Source organism: Macaca nemestrina, chromosome 1 (assembly GCF_043159975.1).
Source record: "Macaca nemestrina isolate mMacNem1 chromosome 1, mMacNem.hap1, whole genome shotgun sequence".
Taxonomy (NCBI): domain Eukaryota; kingdom Metazoa; phylum Chordata; class Mammalia; order Primates; family Cercopithecidae; genus Macaca; species Macaca nemestrina.
In genome coordinates, this window is record NC_092125.1 from 42,519,277 (window position 1) to 42,539,824 (window position 20,548).

Here is a 20,548-nt window from a genome sequence, read left to right on the forward strand (position 1 = left end):
GGGAGGCCGAGACGGGCGGATCACGAGGTCAGGAGATCGAGACCATCCTGGTTAACACAGTGAAACCCTGTCTCTACTAAAAAATAAAAACTAGCCGGGCAAGGTGGCGGGCACCTGTAGTCCCAGCTACTCGGGAGGCTGAGGCAGGAGAATGGCGTAAACCCGGGAGGCGGAGCTTGCAATGAGCGGACATCTGGCCACTGCACTCCAGCCTGGGCGACAGAGCGAGACTCCGTCTCAAAAAAAAAAAAAAAAAAAAGAATATTTTTCAGCAATCCAACTAACCAACAAAAAAGGAGGTATATGCCAAGGATTCAGCCAATAACAAAAAAAATCAAACATAAAACATCATGGGTATACTCTTGGTTATTATTCAAACTCTATATAAAGAGAAGCTCAAAAAAATTTATATTTCAACTTATCTGGATAAATCAACTGCTAGGTATACCTAGTGCCTGAACAGTGTCCAATCAACAGATTCCAGGCATTTCTAAACAAACACCCCCTCAACAACAAACGAACAACAAATGTGAAACGTAGGTGAGACATGGGGATCTGATCACTGTTAATGTTGTCCTCAGTACTGCCATTTATCTTACTTTGTAGAGTGCCACTTGAGACATTTTCACGTGCTATTAGCCTAGCAGTACCCCTCCATCCCCTCCCAAACTTGTAATTATCTCTATCATTTGTACTTTTGTAGGATTAGCTAGTTTTAGGTAGTTCTGCACCATAAACAAGAACGAAAAGTATCTCCTACCCCCTTATGCTGCCTGTATCCCTATCTACAGAACTAAAATTGAAAATTGATACTAAGAATGACCGACTTACAATGAAGCAGTCCTTAATAATAAAGTAAAGATTTAATTACATTAATTACACTAAGGTAAAGTATAATTTTACAAGTATTTGCAATAAGAGTCAACAGTGAAAAATATTTTCTGGTCAGTTGCGTTAATTACTACAATCAACTAATCAATATTTATTGCTTATTTACCTACCATGTGGGGAATATTATGACAATATACAAAGGAATAGATCCTTGTCCTCAAGGAGCTTAAAATCCAGACAGAGCAAATAAGACAGATATGTAAACAGAGAAAATAACTAACAATGAAAAGTCATAAATTAAGTGCCAAACAAATGGAAGTCACAAGTGCTAAAGTGTGAATTTCAGAAAAGGAAATAACACTGAATTGGGAGTAGTTGAGAGCTAAGAATGACAAAGTCCAAGAGTAGTCATAAGAAAGCAAAAGCAAAATAGAGAAGAATAAACATTTGTGTATCCCACTTTCAGTACCCTTTCCCTTAAAATGGAAATACTCTGAATCATTAACGTTTTAGTACAATAATACTTAAGATGTTTGTATATTGAACTGTATCGCAAGATGATTGCTATAAAATTTGTAAAAGGACTATTTATTAACACAACTATCTATAGTATCTGCTCATTTCAATCTTGTATCCTTCCTGAAGATAAGTGGTATTAAACACCTTTTTTTTGGTGGGGGATGGAGTCTCACGTCGCCAGGCTGGAGTGCAGTGGCATGATCTCGGCTCACCGCAACCTCCACCTCCCGGGTTCAAGTGATTATCCTGCCTCAGCCTCCTGAGTAGCTGGGATTACAGGCACACACCACTACATCCAGCTAATTTTTGTATTTTTAGGAGAGATGGGGTTTCACCATGTTAGCCAGGATAGTTTCAATCTCGACCTCGTGATCTGCCCGACTTGGCCTCTCAAAGTGCTGGGATTTCAGGAGTGAGCCACCACACCCAGCCAGTATTAGAGAACTTTTAAATGCAGAACCAAGATACATTTCAGTATCCAAGGGGCACTACCATTTCCACAAATCAGGGAAGAAGGGTTCAGGGCGTTTTTTGCTTATGGGATTCTCTGGTAATCTAGGGGCTGGTAGATAGGTTCCTGTCTTCCTGACTAGGACTCAAATGACTGGGTTTAGAGATAGCACTGGTGTAGTATCTATTACTGCAGAAATTAGTAACAAGGAGCTTATTGTCCTGCTTTCTTGAGAGGTTTAAGACAAAAAGAGATGAAAGCAGGAATAAAATAAAGCATGAAGCAATCTAGAACCTGGTTCCTCCTAATTCTGTGTTCCTGAGAGTCACAAGGCAATTTTTAAAAGGACACCTTTTTATTAAAAGAAAAAGCATAAATTACTTACACTAAACTTGTTTACACTGTCTTTTTGCTACACTAGAAAATCCTTAAAATATGTGTAAATCATAACAGAATTCTTACTAACCTTATATTTTATGGATATAATAATCTACTCAACGTTTGTAATGAGGTCTTATCTGAAAAGCTGGCAAGTTGCTTTTAATCAACTTTGAGGAAATGGCATTACAAAGTGTGTACTAGCTCTAAAGGTTATATATGAGTTTAAAAAATGACCACTAACTCTTACAATAACATTTCTGTACAGTACATTCATCTGAGTTAAAACCATTAATGCAAATACTATCAACTACATATGCTTATCTAAGAGAGACTGATTACACAAATTTTTAGGGGCCAAAGCATACTAAGCATGTATAAGAAAGGATGGGACAGTAGTTATTTTTCTTCTATTGTCCTATTATAAAAAATCATTTTAAAAATTTTCTTGACATTTCAGAGGATAAGAAAATAATGTAAGTTTCTTTGTTTTACCATAATGCTCATAGTATCTTCTGTTTTAATTCCTTGTCTGCTTCTCATGTTATGGTAAAAGTAAAGAAATGCTAGATTCCTCAAAATCTAACACCTCCATTTATAATAAAAACTAAAAGTACTTACTAAAAGTAAACTGAATTAAATAAATGTTTATATATTGTTTAAAAAATTTTGCTTTTAATTTTAATATGCTAAGAAAAAAGATCAACAAATTTAACTGTACTAATAAGCAAAAAAATCCATATTAAAATATAATTCAATTTTTTCTCAAGTTGGCAAAATAATAATATACAGTATTAGTAACAGTAAAATGACACAGGTACTTTTACAACACTGTGAAGTAAAAAAGTAGAATCTTTCTGGAAAGCAATTGGGCAATAAGTACCTGATGTCTTAAAAAGCATTCCCTACTCTGTGACTTATTACTTCCTCTACGAGTAATTTATCCTAAGGAAGAAATAAAAAATGTGTAAAAAGGTGTGTATAAGAATGTCTACAGAGGCCAGGCACGATGGCTCACATCTGGGAGTCCAGTACTTCGGGAGGCCAAGGTGGGAGTATCTCTTAAGCCCAGGAGTCTGAGACTAGCCTGGGCAACATAATGAGAACCCCATCTCTACAAAAAATTTGTTTAAAAGTCAGCCAAGCATGGTGGCACGTGCCTGTAGTCCCAGCTACTCAGGAGGCTGAGGTGGGAGGATCACTTGAGCCCAGGAGCTGGAGGCTGCAGTGAGCTATTATCACACCACTGTACTCCAGCCTGGGTGATAGAGGGACACCATCTCAAAACAAACAAATAAAATGAATGTTCACTGGAAAGCTTTTTAAAATATCAAACTAGAAATTTAAATAAGAAGACATTTCATTCTAGTCTGTTTAATTTTTAAAAAGTGCTAGTCACAACTCACTAAATTGATAAAGCATTGCCCTATATCATGCTATATCTCCAGTCAAGGATGACTTCTTGATGGAGGAAATGAGCCTTATTTGATTTGACTTATATTGGTAGAGAAATTATGCCAGGTGACAGAAATGGTAAGCCTAAAGACATAGAGTGAAAAAAAAAAAAAACTTAAGAGACTCTGGGGACACTATAGATTGCTGTAGCTGAAATAGAACAATGATTTCACCGGGATATGGAAATATGAGTGAATGTCAGAAAGTCTACTGCCAAATTATAAAACATTCTGAAAGTTAAGGGACACTCAATACAATACAAAGAGCCATACAATTTTTGAAGATAAATTGACAAAAATTAGATTTTAGTGATACTGGTTTTTCAAGTGCTCTGAAGCATAAACCAAGAGAGAAAAGAGTAAGACAGGTATAAGAAAAGAAAAAAAACTGACAGAGTTTGGTAATGGCTGAGGTGTCTGTCTTGGACAAGAGGGAGAGAGTAATAGTGTTAATAAAGAATGAGAAATAAATCAGAAGAAAAAGCTCTTTCCCTCTTCAATGGCTTCTTTCCCTGTGCTTTAAAGGAGAAAACCAATAAAACTCCTTCAACTGACTTTATTGCCAACTCTCCTTTAACTACCAACACTGAAGAAATTTTAAAATGAGTGGTTCATTCCTATTTACTTTCACCTACTTTGAATCCGTTCCTCTTTATTCACTACAACTTCATGCCTCTGTTTGCACCCAATTCTCAAGTTTTCTAGAACACTTTCTCCTTTCAAAGTTCCCTTCTTTGGATTTTATAATACTGTACACTACACTACACTACATTACAGTTCTCCTCTTAAATCTCTGTGTACTTTACCTTCTACTGGCTGTCCTTCCTCCTCATGCCCTCCCTCTGTCCTGTGAGTTCTCTCTCTATCCTCTCATTTGGACAGTTAACACCTACATACTAACGGCTTCAATTATATCTTCTACACAAATAATTCTGTGCCCAAGTTCTGGTCTAGCATCTGTTCTTCCTTCTGCAGCACAATCTAATCTGTAATGTAATGACACATTAAAGCTTAAATTATACATACACACAATGGAATACTATTTGGCCATGAAAAAGAATGAGATCCTGTCATTTACAACAACATGGATGGAAGTGGAGGACACTATGTTAAATGAAATAAGCCAGGCACCCGGGTGCGGTGGCTCACACCTGTGATCCCAGCACTTTGGGAGGCTGAGGCAGGTGGATCACGAGGTCAGGAGATCGAGACCATCCTGGCTAACACAGTGAAACCCCATCTCTACTAAAAATACAAAAAATTAGCTGGGCATGGTGGCGGGCACCTGTAGTCCCAGCTACTCAGGAGGCTGAGGTAGGAGAATGGCGTGAACCCGGGAGGTGGAGGTTGCAGTGAGCCGAGATTGCACCACTGCACTTCGGCCTAGGTGACAGTGCAAGACTCCATCTCAAAAAAAAAAAAAAGAAAGAAATAAACTAGGCACAGAAAGACAAATTTTGAATGTTCTTACTCATTTGTGGGAGCTAAAAATTGAAACAATTGGTCTCATGGAGGTAAAGAGTAGAACAATGGTTATCAGAGGCTGGGAAGGGTAGTTGGTGGGGATGGGGAATAGGGGATGGTTAATGGGTACAGAAACAGGTCAGACAGAATAAGATATAGTATTTAATAGCACAACACAGCAATTACAGTCAACAGAAGTGTATCATACATTTTAAAACAACTAAAATAGTACAATTGGAATGTTTGTAACACAAAGACATGATAAATGCTTGAGGTAATGGCCACCTCATTTACCCTGATGTGATTATTATGCATTATATGATTGTATCAAAATATCTCATGTACCCCATTAATATATACCCACTATGTACCCACAGAAATTAGAAATAAAACCTTTTAAAGCTTAATCTAATCTAATTATCACATCACTTAGAAGTGTAATCAGTTAAGTGAAATGAAAATATAAATTTGTTATATAGCTTTGAAGCATTTTTTTTCAGCCTCAAGTAGGTGAACAACAACGGCTCTGATCACAAAACTTCATTTTGTAAAACAGCAAAGAAAGTACCTAAAGACTCATATTTTTCAGAAGTACTTACTCTTGGATAAGGAAGGCCGCTGGTAGTGTTGAAAGCCGGTAGAAGTTTGTAGCCTAACTGCTTTGCCATTTGGAGAAGTTCATCATTGTACCACTGCATATGTTCACCTTTTTCTTTCAGCATGATTGCCAGGGAGTGCCCACCCAGAAGACCCCTAGGATCACAGAAATGAAACATTAACCGTATCTTATAGACAATTAAAAGTTACCATCTAAAAAGGTGTGGGTACTTTGTTATACAATTTAACATAGTTAAAGAAAAACAAAACTTATTTAAACATTATTTACTTAACACTGCTCATTTTATGGCAAACCATTACAATTACAGAATCAATTTTTTTTTTTAATTAGATATTCTATCCTGTTGTGAAGTGTTTTGTGTTCTTAAATAGATTAAATTTTCTTAAAGAAAATCCTAGATATTACATTTAACAAATCTAACAAATATTTTAACAATTTTTTAATTTAAAAATTTAGTTGTATCACCATGAAGTCTTTAACTTAGAATATTATTTAAAACATAAAAATCTCTCACTCTAGATTAATAAACTATGTACAATTTCTTGTATTTAATTGAAGAGTAGACTCATTTTGACAAAAAGAAAGGAGTTACAATAACAAACATTTAATCAAAACTATAAAAATTAAATAAAGTTGAAACTTGAACTAATAAATCCTATAATTTCATCTTTTTAAAAAAATGTCCTGGCCACGCACAGTGGCTCACGCCTGTAATCCCAGTACTTTGGGAGGCCGAGGCAGGTGGATCACGCGGTCAGGAGATCGAGACCATCCTGGCCAACATGGTGAAACCCCGTCTCTACTAAAAATACAAAAATTAGCTGGGTGTGGTGGCAGGTGCCTGTAATCCCAGCTACTTGGGAGGCTGAGGCAGGAGAATCACTTGAACCAGGGAGTCGGAGGTTGCAGTGAGCCGAGATTGCACCACTGCACCCCAGCCTGGCAACACAGCGAGAGTCTGTCTCCTAAAAAAAAAGAAAAAAAAAAAAGTCCCAAGAGCATTTCAAACTGTTTGTTGAGAGGTAATCTTATAAATTCAGTTTCATATGGCTTACCTGAAGAGGTGCTTGGCTATTTTTAACAAACTACATAAGCTGGTGAAAAACCTGTGATGTAGCTGACTAATGTTCAACCTATATTCCCTTTTTAACAACATACAGATATTACCTTTGAGTCTACAGACGTCTGTGAGTGATTAAATACAAGCCTCTGTGTTTCATAATGTTTCAACTTACATCTTTTAAACACAAGAAACTTCTTGCATGATTACCATCAAGAAATAAACAATATATCCTAAACTTTTCTGATATTAAAATTATAGACTGGGCATGGTGGCCCATGCCTGTAATCCCAGCATTTTGGGAGGCCGAGGCGGGCAGATCACTTAAGGTCAGGGGTTGGAGACCAGCCTGGCCATCACGGTGAAACCCCGTCTCTATTAAAAATACAAAAATTAGCTGGGCTTGGTGGTGTGCACCTGTATGTAGTCCCAGCTACTCAGGAGGCTTAGAAAGGAGAATTGCTTGAACCCAGGAGGCGGAGGCTGCCGTGAACCAAGATTGTCATTGCACTCCAGCCTGGGTGACAGAGCAAGACTGTCTCAAAAAATATATATAAATAAATAAAAATAAAATAAAATTATATCTTTAGTGTCTTTCATACTTACCCAAGAACTCTGATGTTTGTTTCAAAGACTGATACGACTACATCATTATCTAAATTAACATCTCTTAAAACTTTTCTCACTGCATCTTCGAATTCTTTAGTTTTATTTAATACCTAGGAGAAGAAAATTATGAAATAAAGTTCTTTTCTACCAAGTCAAGGAGAAATATTCTTAGAATGAGCTATTAAAAGTCAGTCTACTTTAAAACTCTAAGAAGTGACATACACAAATAATATTTCTAAGTATATTATAAAAATGTAATAATATCTAAAACTGAAAAAAATGAAGTATCTAATTATATAGCATCTTTATACACTTCTTTGCATACACTGAAATACTATGAGGACTTTGAAGCTACCATCATCAGACCTGTTAACTGGATTCTTAATGACCCAGGCTACATGAGGTGAGCTCCAGTAGAATTTGGCTTCTAAGTCAAAACAAAATTAGAAACCATCCTATTCACCAGATACATTCTAAAAGTTGCTTTTATTCTCAGAAGAAAGCACTTTCTTCAAAGCATGTTCAATTGGTCCTAAACTATGTATCCCCTGCTAACTTCACTCCATGGATGCTCCGTTCACTAAGGAGGCTATACAATGTTGTGGTCATGCCCTGATTTGAATTCTGGTTGTTTCACTCACTATCTTTGCGATCCCAGGCAACTTACTTCCATCTCTGAACTTGTTCCTTCATCTATAAAAAGAGGAAATACCTACTCTTATAGGGTTGTTTTCTTAAATTAGATAATGTATGTAAAATGATTTTAGTAGAGTGTCTGACTTAAGTGCTTAAAATAATTATAACTATTAACCATGCAGATCTAGAATCCTGACTAAACTAAGAACTTTGTGGATTCTTGCAATGAGCAACAAAAGAGGCCCCTGTCATCACATAGGCTGCTATGATTTTTCAGTCTAAATTAACGCTGCACATGAGATGTTACCTAGAGATTAGGTGCATTAAAAGTAGTTTTCTTTTACTTAACTGTTTAATCTTTCCTTGTTTGATAATAATTTGTTGTGCTTTTTCACTTGATTTGATACTTTCAGTAAAAATTCGAATGTATAAAACATTCCATAAGAGTATCTCCCTAAATTCAGTAAAAGTAAAATTTAGGGTAAGTCCTGACTAAAACATAATATGAAACCTGATTTTAAACTGACTGCTCTCCCTTCTCAATCTCAAAGTCCACATCAAGTCAACAGCAATAAATGCAGGCACATACAGTGCATCTATCACTTTTGGAATGAGACATAACTGTTCCACTATCCCCACCGTCCACACACATATACATTTTAGTATCACTTTGTTAATCTAATTCTTCTCCCCAGGTTTATCTCCTGGGAATTCTCCCCTCTTGAACTCTTCTAGCTTGTAATCAGACTCTTCCGTGTGTATTCTTTAAGGCCTGAACTACCTCTCTAACTAAAAAGTAACTTTTCCCCCTTCTCTCCAAAATCAAAACAAGCAAGAATATTAGTCCCAGTGACATTTGTTTTAAGGCAGAATAAAGTAGAAAGAGAGTTCTCTTTGTCCACAATTAGCTAAAAAATTCATTTTTACAGCTCTACTACTTAATGAGTTTCTTAAGCTCCTAGCTGATAACAAAGGATAACCTCAGGTCTGATCCTTTCCCCCATTATCTTTGTTTCAATTTTATTTTTTTCTACAGATTTCATGGTAATGTTGAATTTAAAGGTAAGCTTAGCTTAAAATGTTAGTGCTTGACTCCATTACAATCAACAGAAACTAGATGGCTGGAATTATGAACAGTTTTAAAGATTAAACTATGACAACAGTAATTCTACTTCACAGATTATGGTTATGACCAAAATGAAAACACTAGGGTTGTGTGTACTATTACAAGTGACACGTCCCATTAATATTTTCAAATTACTAAATCACAAAATGAAAACATAATCACAAAGTAAAAGCAACGTAAATTAGAAATATTAATACTTGTACTGACAAAATGTACAAGATAGCATTCCTTCTAAATGTAGAAAAAACTTTCAAAGTCCTTTAATTTCCCCTAATTCTTCTGTTTAAACTAAAAAGAAAATGTTTAAGATAGCTATAAAAACTCAAAATGAACTTTTACATTTCAAAATGATAATGACATATAGTAAGTTTCTTTCTATTCCCACTTGAAAAGACTGAAATTTAAAGATTTTATGAAGTATCATTTTTTAAATATTTATAAGACTTTATCAAACTTTCTTCTTGACTCCTCTTGAAGAGAGTTTCAACAAACAGGGCTATTTATCTGACACGGAACCAAAGATCAGAAATAAATAGTATCTCAGAGTTAACAGAGACAATATCCATTCTAGCCCCTTCTGAGATAAAAACAGGGGCCCAGAGAAGTTAAACAATTTGGCCAAGGTCATAAATAAAAATATTACGTGATCACTTCTTGTTACTTCCTGCCACAAGAAGACAGAACTCAGGTCACACCACAGCTGCATAATACAAAGGTGGTCTGCGGAACACCATCAGGCAGTTTACTAGCAATGCAGACTCTTGGGTTCCATGTTGGATCCACCGGACCAGAATCTGCATTTTAGCAAGATTTCTTAGGCAACTTGTAGTACACTGAAGTTTACAAAGCACTGCATCATTGTACTGTGCTTTAAAAAATTAGCATACGTCAGAATCACCTAGAAGCTTGTTTAAAAACAGATGGCTAGGTCTCACTCTCAATGTTTCTGCTTCAGTATTTCTGGGATAAGGCTTGAGAATCTGTATTTCCAACAAGTTCCCAGGAAATGCTGATGCTGCTGGACTAGGGACCCTATTTTGAGAACCAATGCCAAAATACAGAAATGGTATAAATTGAAGGATATATCATTTATAAGAACTAATGGCTGCCAGATGGATTTGTAAACACAGCAAAGTTATATAGCCTGGAACGACTTTTTCTGGCCCCCCCCCCTTTTTTTTGAGAAAGGGTCTTGCTCTGTTGCCCAGGCTGTAGTACAGTGGTGCAATCATGGCTCACTGTGGCCTCAACCTCCTGGGCTCAAGCAGTCCTCCCACTTCAGCCTCCCAAGTAGCTGGGACCACAGGTGCACACCCCTACACCTGGCTCTCCTTCATTTCTGATAATATTTTTTAAAACACACAGGATATCTAAGGTCCATATTCATGAAAATCAACTAAGCACTGTCAGAGAAATGATGGGGGAACCTGCTATAGATAAAGCCAAGATTACAGAATGAGAAACAAATTTAAATGCACCTATGATTTTTTCCAGCACACAGGTCTGCTCTTCATTTCCTCCCCAATAACAAAATAGACCTAATGTGCATAAGCCAGCTATAGTTACGAATAAGTAACACCACTTAGATTTTCCCAAAGTGGTCATCTGCCTTCCAGGATATTTTGTATATATTTTCTCTTCTCCTATTATATGTGGAAAACCGTAGACCAATAAACCAAAAGCAAGGTACACAGTATTTTCTCTTTCTCATAGTTACTGTAATATAGTTTGCATATTCCATTAATCTCTGAAAAATGAAGCTGTGACTTTCAAACCCTGACTAGCTAAAAAGATCTAAACCACCATGATTTTTCTTAACCATAACTGCATTTTTGAACAAAAGAGCTTTTGAAGGGATGCCCAGCCCCACTCCAAAACAACTGAATCAGAATAACTTAGGAGGGGCTATTTTTTTTAAATCACAAGTGATCCTCCTAAGCTGCTTTTAGAGTTGAGAATTTTTGCTCTAAGAAAAAGAAAAAATACTCCAGTGAAAGAAGAAGGCAGAAACAACATTGAGAAGAAAAGCCTAGTTCCAAAAAATCTCTGACAACCCAAAGGTTTTTTGTTTTGTTTTTTAAAGATTAATCACCACTTGGGACTTGGGACATTAACTGGAAGTTGGGAATTATGCCTTAAGGAAAATTCTCACAAAAGCCTACTTTTATACCATAATGATCTAAGAGTTAAAAACTAAAAAGATACTGTATTTAGAAATCATGACACCTGTAACTCAATCTTTCCCCTCTGTCATCACAAACAGTCCTAAACCAGAAATAAATTTCTGTACTGTACGATGTTGAAAAGGAGTACCAAGAAGTAATCAGCTGGTGCTAAAAATCACTGCTGAGAAAAATTAATTTTTTGCTTATGAACACAGCATATACAGATTCTAATTTAACAATTTTGGCATCATTGTGGCATGTCATTTTGGAAAAACATCAATGGTATTTTCTAAAGTTACTTTTTTCCAATAGCTTCAACCTCCTTGTCCAAAGGGGGGAAAAAAGACCTTCCTAATTAAGGTGCCATTACATAAGTTGACATTCCCATAAATTATTTGGGTATCTCCATTATGTTACATAATTCCATTTGACATCATCAACTCAACAGTGTAAAAGATTTATTTAGAAACAAAGATCAGAACACCTTTAATTCTGAAGGCTCCTATTTCATACTTACTGTGTTATGATCGCATTCATAATACTTAAGTGTGCACATCATGAAATTAATAAAATAAATCCAAGAAGAGTCAAACCTACCACAAGAGTGTCCAAAGAATCAATCAGTGTCAGAGAAAATCTAAGAAACAAGTGTAACAAGATATAAAACGTTAGAATTCTAAATAGTTTATGAATGTACAAGTAGAGTTATCTACGTTCTATTGATTGTTTCTATAAATTAGTACTTCCATGTATCTATAGTACAATGTAACCTATAAAGCTCTGAAAAAAACTGAAAAGCCTTTATATTTATGTTCAATGAATCTATGCACCTTCAAGACACATAGAAACATTCACTAGCTCTGAAAACAAATGAAAATATTAAAACATCAACAGTCTGATGTGCTAATGACTTTATAAATATTTTAAAAGTTACATATATTTTAAGTTATATGCAGCTTAATAACTAACTTTTCTCTGATCCAAGATGTAAACTGATTAATCTTTTACAAATGATAACAGAAGGGAATAAAGAAGCATAATGTAATACATAAAACAGTCTTTAAAACTTAGCCAATCCCTAGAAATATTATACATAAACTGCCTCTAAAAGTCTAAGACTTGGGAACTCTGAGATGCCATGCCATGCCCTGTGTTAACTAATACTCACTTTCCCAAGGCATCATCGACGTCACCGCGACTTGGCTCTTGGCCTCTAACTCGACCTCTACAGGTTAAAGGCATGAGTTCATCAGCAGGGTAAGCATGTTCCTGCAAGGAAAGCTTTAGTAAGTCACTAAGGAAAATAACAGAAAACATACATCATTTTGAGAACATAACTTCTTCACAGTTAAAAAATAAAATAAGTTAGTCAAAAGTTGTACTAAATTTACACCCTGTGGAATCTTTTCAAAAATCTTTACTTAGAAATGTAATACATGCTTGGAAAAAAGTCAAACAATACCAAAAAAATTTCTTTAAAAAACTGATAATCTGCTTCCCCTCCCCTCCCCAATCTCACTTTCTAGAGGTAACTACTGATAAGACTGGCATTTATCCTTCCAGATTTATCCCAAATACATACACATATATTATTCTAAAATTTTATTTACGAACAGGTGTTCATGCCATATGCACCTATTGCTCTAAAATTTGTTTACTTAAATCATGGAGTTTTCTTTCCATGTTATTAGAATGTTACAGATGTACTCTATTCTAACAACTACAAACTGATAACATTAGCTAATAGTTAATGAGTACTTATATTCTAAGCACCATTCTATCTATATATTTTAGTTAATTTAATTGTCACAATGCTCTGAAGTAGATTCAATTATCTCCAATTCATGGATGAGAAAACTGAGGCCCAGAGAAGTTAAGTAAGCCTAGAGCATACATCCAGTAAATGATCCAGAATTCAAAGCCAGGTGCCCTGACTCCAGTCTATCCCCTTAGCAGTGTCCACTCCTCAAAGTATCCCTCTATTGATGAACATGGAGGTTGATTTCAATTTTTCACTATATAAACAGTGTTGCAATAAACACCTATGTGCATGTATCTTTTGAACATATGCCAGTATTTCTATGTATTAGAAACCTAAAAATAGACCCATTAGGGTCAAAGGTATGTATAACTAATTTTTGGTAAACGCTACAAATTGAGGACACCAATCTACACTCAATTACATTCTCACTAACATAGGAAATGATCAATAGTTCACATTCTGCCAATCTCCTAGGTAAAAGATGGTATCTAAAGTTTCATTACTAATAAAGATAAACATCTTTTTGTATTATCCATTGCTATTTCTTTTTTGAAATGTCTATCCTTTGCCCATCTTTCTACTGGTTGCTTTTTCTGGCCAAAAGAGACTCTCATACATTATGTTTGTTACATATAGTAAATATTTTTCTCCTTTGTTTGGCTTTTGACTTTATCTTGCTTTTACCTTACGGTTTCTGGCTTTCAAGCATGCTTTAAAAGGATATCCTGAGCCTCTGAAAACAGCACTCTTATAATTTTTTTTGTATTGATATTTACTCCATCTGGAATCTATTTTCATTTATAATTGAAATAGGAATGTAACTGTATTTGCTCCCCCAAAATAGATAATGTTCTAAATACTACTTTTAAAACCATCCATCCTTTCCCCGACGGCTTGAAATACTGGGTTCACTAGTTCTAAACTTTTCACAAACCAACCCATGTTTCTGTAGTATTTATTCATTCTACAGACCTATTTGCCTATTCTTACTCCAAAACCATTATTTTATCATTAAAATAATTAAAATTAAAATCAATAATTTAAATAATTATAAAAATTAAAATTAAATTTTAATTATCATTAAACTCAATAAACCATTAATTTATTATATGAAAATTATTTTATTAAGTTTACCCTTCTGGAGAACTTTGAAATTTCCTTAAATTCTACTGAAATTTTAATTGGAAGAGCCGAATTTGGGGACAATTGGTATCTTTACCAACTGAGTCTTCCTTTCTCAGAATACAGTAGGTCACTGTATTAATTCAGGTATTCTTTTATGAATTCAGTTTCACCCTATAGGTTGCGCATATTTCTTAATATTATTAATAGGTACTTTATAGTTTGCATTACTGGGATTTTTGTTATTTTAAGAATGACCATGACAGATCATTTCTGGTGTAGATCGTAATGAAGTACAAGGAGGAATCTTCCTTCCCTACCACTACAAACACAATGAAATGCTAAATCAATGTTATAAATTATTTTTTAATACATAGTTGAGCTTAAGAAATTTTCAAGTACCAAAATTAAATGGTGGAGTATAGAAGATAAAGCTGCACTGACCATAACATGGGTATTAGGGATAAAGACAGATTTTAGTGGGAGTTACGTTAATGCCCAAAGAGCACAGGAGTTGATGCTGGTGGTCACAAGCCAGAGCTAGGCTCTTTTAAGTTGGGGGGTTGCTTTTGTGAAATTGGACTAGAATATTTCTATCTACTTGCCACGGGTCTTAATAGAAAAGAATAAAAACAATAAAGACCTGCTGATCTTTATATTTCCTTCACCAAGGGACAGTTTCTGAAAGATTCCTCTAAAATTAATAAAATATAATTATGAGAAATATAGTTAGAATCACTGTGTTAAGTACACGTTTCAACTTTAGGTAATACTAACTCCCTGCGCCAAGAATAATAGGATTAACATACTCATAATTCTCCCCCTCAATATAGGATTTTTGTCAGTTATATTATTAGAGGTAGTCTCACTTTGTATGGTCTCACTATGCACAAGTTACAATTTCGTTACACACCCAACATGGTTCAAATTTCAGTTATCATGATATATTAACTGTAATTACATAAAACACAAACTTTGATGCTAGCTCTTTAGTCTACAAATCACTACATAAATAACATGCTCATCATGATCGGTAATCAATCACATTACTTCTTTCAAAGTCTGTCAAGTGAATGATCACTCTGTTTACTCAGTTCACACGGAGATGAGTGTATGTTGCCTCCTTGTCACTCCCGTGATAATCCTATGTAACAGTTTACAAAACTGAAAAATCAAAGGGGAATTAGCCAACAAAGATAAGAGTCAGGCAAAAAAATAAGAAGTGACAATGCGAAGTGAAATTTGAATTGAACATAAATGAAGTTATCAACAAATTTTAGCTGACCATGGGAATGTCGACACTTTCTCCATTCAAGAGACTATAGATAAGCAGCCACAGAAACGTAATAAAGGCCAGGTTATTGACACACATTAAGTAGTTGTGACATAAAGGTTGAAGATGACACAGAAAAAGTTATGCCCACAAAAAACTTCCCATTGAAGAAATCCTCAGAGATATTTCATGACACTGAAAGAGCAAAGGACAAAATATTTAAAGCCGATCCAAATTTAGAAAGGAGTATGCCAATTCACCAAGTATAGAAAAGATACCTGCTCCATATCTGAAGTTATACAATGAGAAGGCAGCAAGGTAAGCACTGTTTAAACTACTCTTAATTAAGAGTTTTTTGTTTAAAAAAATAATTAATAAGGCCGGGTGCGGTGACTCATGCCCGTAAGCCCAACACTTTGGGAGGCCAAGGTGGGTGAGCCACCTAAGTCAAGAGTTTGAGACTACCTGGCCAACATGGTGAAACCCCATCTCTACTAAAAATACAAAAAATTAGCTGGGTATGGTGGCAGGCATCTGTAATCCCAGCTACTCGGGAGGCTGAGGCAGGAGAATCACTTGAACCCGGAAGGCAGAGGCTGTAGTGAGCCGAGATCTCGCCATTGCACTCCAGCCTGGGCAACAAGAGACTCCGCCTCAAAATAAATAAATAAATAAATAATAAAAAACAAAATGAAAGCACTTTAAATTTCAATTTTTCTAATATTTTTAATTACCATATGGTAAATAATAGTTTTGCTATTTTTTCATTTCTCTTCTATTTATAACCATTAGAAAGAAAAGTTTTGATGTTTTAACAAAGACTTCGAAGGTTTATAACATCTACATTCTGGTCTGAAACCGTAATTACCCAAGTTGCTAGTGTGAGAACTCAAGTGGAGTTGACGCACAGCATTTTTCTAAGGCTCCTCCAATTTCTTTTTTTTTGAGATGGAGTCTTGCTCTGTCGCCCAGGCTGGGGTGCAGTGGCCGGATCTCAGCTCACTGCAAGCTCCACCTCCCGGGTTTACGCCATTCTCCTGCCTCAGCCTCCTGAGGAGCTGGGACTACAGGCGCCCGCCACCTCGCCCGGCTAGTTTTTTGTATTTTTTAGTAGAGATGGGGTTTCACCGTGTTAGCCAGGATGGTCTCGATCTCCTGACCTTGTGATCCACCCGTCTCGGCCTCCCAAAGTGCTGGGATTACAGGCTTGAGCCACCGCGCCCGGCCGGCTCCTCCAATTTCTTAGTTTTTATTTTGTTCATCTCTTGATTGCCTGATGTACTCAGGTATTTTATTACTTATTTGTTTTAAAATAAGAGTATCATGGGTATTGCAGTTCTCTGATATTCCTGGGTTAGGCTGTCTTTTGCCTTATTTGAAAAACAATTTGAATGGTTATAAAATGGTTGGACCATTTTTTTTTCCTTCAGAATTTTGAAGATACAGTTCTATACTCTTCTTTCATTTGCTGGGTGTTGCTATGGCAAAGTTTCTAAGACTAGAGTGATCTTTTGTATCTTGTATATGACTTGTTTTTATTATGCGAATGCCCATATGATTCTTAATTCGTGAAATTCAGCAAAAATACTCCCGATTCCATGTCCAACTCTCTCCTACTGCCTCTCAGTCAACTTATTTAGATTCCAAACTCATAGCAAATTAGCAGCAGAAATACAGACTAGTGGCCAGGAACACTAAACACACAGTAAAGGGAAAGAAAAAATACACACAGAAAGTGGAGGGCGGGGGGGGAACCAAACTTTTAAAGCAGACTAAAGAATACTTTGCATTGAAGATGGCAAGCTTTCAGATATTTAGAAAACTGAGTGCTCTGTAATAATCCATTCCTGAGTAGAGGATTCTAGGCAACACGTTTTGATATCATCAGAATCCACATACAGCTACTAAATTCTGAGTTCAATACCATATAATTTTAACATTATATATAATTTCTCAGCATAAATTCCTAATAACTTTTTTTTTTTGGAAACAGAGTCTCACTCTTTCACCCAGGCTGGAGCGTGGTGGTGCAATCTCAGCTCACTGCAACCTCTGCCTCCTGGGTTCAACAATTCTCTTGCCTCAGCCTCAAGAGTAGCTGGGATTACAGGTGTGTGGCACCACACCCGGCTAATTTTGTCTTTTTGAAGAGATGGGGCTTCACCATGTTGGCCAGGCTGGTTTTGAACTCCTGACCTCAGGTGATCCACCTGCCTTGGCCTCCCAAAGTGTTGGGATTACAGACGTGAGTCACCATGCCCAACTCCCAATTACTTTTACATGTGTCTTTTCATGTGTCAGACTCCTGACTACTCTTTTATGTGTCAATTCCAACAGAACTGATTTCCCAGAATGTACATTTTTATTGCTTTATAGTTTTATATTTAACACATATAAACAACAGTTAGAAGAAATACAAAAATGTTTAAAAGTTCCTAATGCATTTTGAAAGAATCTTTGTAAAACATCATTCAAATGTTAATTAGGTTGTAAATAGTTCCTTACTATTTTAAACACTGCGTAGAAAACTTCATACTGCTGTTTTTTAGTGTTTTGTAACAGACACACACACACTGTCTGAAATTAATATAAATTCAAACTCTAAATTAAATATGAAGTTCAAATGAAATTAATCTAGATAATAAAAATATTAATAGCAACTGCAACCCAGAATAATCAAATAAGGGAGTTTCAAATCAGGTGTAAAAATACTTTGTCTCTTTGTTTCAAGATTAAGAATAAAAATACAACCACACCTTTTTCTTTGGGTTAACCACAAAGCAAGCTACAGACAGTTTGCACAAATTCAGAGCAATGCATACGTGGCAAATTAACAGCCTTATCGAGCTTCAAACGTCCTGGCTTTTTGAGGCACAGTAATACCTCCTCTCTCTTCACAGTTTATTGTTGAGGGACAAGTAATTCATATTGGTATGACTCAGAGCCATGAGAAACATTTAATAATTATTACTCAGAAATAAAACTCAGATGATAAAAGAGTCCTATATAAATTAAGTAGAACATGTGCCTAGCTGAAAGCAAAGAGCAAAAATAAAATAAAATAAAACAAATCATAATAGACCCTCCATATCAGACTCTAAATTTACTAGGGCTTTGAGGTAACAGACTTCTGCTCTAAAACACTCAAGTCAAAGCAGCATCAAAAATTGACTCTTTGCTCCTAGATCTGGTAACTTCAGCAATTTTAAAAAAGAACAACAAAGCTGAAAGACTTAAACTGCCTGAGTGCAGGACCCACTATAAAACTACAATAATCAGGACAATGTGATATTTGTGTAAGGGTAGACAGATCAACAAAACAAAATACACAGTCTAGAAACACACCCATGTATATATGATACACCAATTTTTTTACACATATGTCAAAATAATTCAGTAGGGAAAGGATATTCTTTTCAACAAATGGTGCTGGAATAACTAGATAGCCACATTAAAAATATATATATCAATCCACCTTTACCTCACATCATATACAAAAATTAACTCAAAATCGGTTATAGATCTAATGAACAAGCTAAAATTACAGAACATCTGGGGGAAAAAAAAAAAAAAAAAAACAAGAAAAAAATTTGTGACCTTGGGCTAGGCAAATATTTTTTAGGTAGGCTATAAAAGGCATGAATCATAAAAGAAAAATAATAAACTGGACTTGATCATAATTTAAAATATTTGTTTCAAAAGTTCCTGTTAAGAAAATTAGAATGTAAAGCACAGACTAGGAGAAAATATATCTAAAGCATATATTTGCTAAGTGACTAATATCCAGAACATATTAACTTTTATAACTCAGTAATAACAGAACAAATGACCTGATTTTAAAGTGGACACAAGATCTAAACAGATTCTTCATATATATATATATATATATATATATATATATATATGAATAGCAAATAAGCACATGGGAAAATTTTCAACATCATTAATCACCAGGAAAAATCAAATTAAAATCACAATGAACTACCACTATACACCCAACAGAATGGCTGAAATTAGTAAGACTGGAAATACCAAGTGGAAGGACACAGAATAATTAAAGCTCATACACTGCTGGTGGGAAATGCAAAATATTATAGCCATTTTAGAAAAGACTGGCATTTCTTATTAAGTTAAACTTACACTTGCCATATGACCTAGTAATCCTATTCCTAGGTGGGAAATATATGAAAATGTATGCCCAAATAAAAACTTGCACTCACAGGTTGACAGCAGCTTTATTAATACAGTAACAGCCAAAGACCAAAAATAAGTCAAATACTCATCAAACGGTGAATAAAGAAATTGTGTTCTATCAAATCAACTAATACTACTGGGCAATAAATAGGAATTACAATAGATCTCCAACATTGTGTTCTACCAAATCAACTAACACTACTGAGCAATAAATAGGAATTACAATATATCTCCAACAACATGAATAAATCTCAAAAGCATCACACTAAATGAAAAAGTAAATCAAAAGACTATGTACTGTATGATGCCATTTATATGAAATCCTAGGAAAGAGAAAGCTATAGTAACAAAACACAAATCAAGGTTGCTAGGGGTCAGAGGTGGGGAGAAGGAATTTATTACAAATAACTTTGAGTTAAATTTTTGGGGTGATGAAAATGTTCTGTATCATGATTGTGATGGTGGTTAAACGATTGTATACAATTGTCAAAACAGAATTGTGCACTTAATTTGAAATTTTATTGTCTGTAAATTATACCTCAAAAAGATGAATTAGCAGAACAATCTGGTTCTACTGAAAATTCTATGCAGAGTATCAGCATGATTACAAAATGTTTTGAGAGGATACTATAGAATTTCTTGTGTAATTTTGGTAGGGTTTTAGGATGTTCTGAAAGCAAAGGCCAAGGAACAATGAGATGATAGTCCCATAATAGTCTACAAAAAATGAGGTAAATATAAATTTACAGCTCCCTTACTACCATTAGTACCATGCCTAAAATACTTTGTTTACAGAATTACTGTTTTTGATGACTGAACCATTAAAGAGAAACACTGAGTACAGAGTTTCAGACGGGGAGGATGAAAAAATTTCTGGAGATGGAT

The 20,548-nt window shown here is 35.2% G+C and overlaps 1 protein-coding gene across 10 annotated transcripts in view; it reads right to left on the reverse strand.

The window, feature by feature from the left end:
- The window catches only part of LOC105484585 (ER degradation enhancing alpha-mannosidase like protein 3), an 82,567-nt gene that overhangs the window by 52,151 nt on the left and 9,868 nt on the right, over nt 1-20,548 (reverse strand). For all 10 annotated transcript variants that reach the window (XR_011611965.1, XM_071077027.1, XM_011746354.3 and 7 more), the window contains exons 3-6: nt 12,481-12,581; nt 11,910-11,949; nt 7,383-7,495; nt 5,697-5,850 (exon numbers count right to left, since the gene is read on the reverse strand). Coding sequence is in view for 9 of the 10 variants with exons in the window: in XM_071077027.1 (XP_070933128.1) it covers nt 5,697-5,850; nt 7,383-7,495; nt 11,910-11,949; nt 12,481-12,581 (408 nt within the window). In the remaining variant the exon portion in view is untranslated. The remainder of the gene's footprint in view (nt 1-5,696; nt 5,851-7,382; nt 7,496-11,909; nt 11,950-12,480; nt 12,582-20,548) is intronic.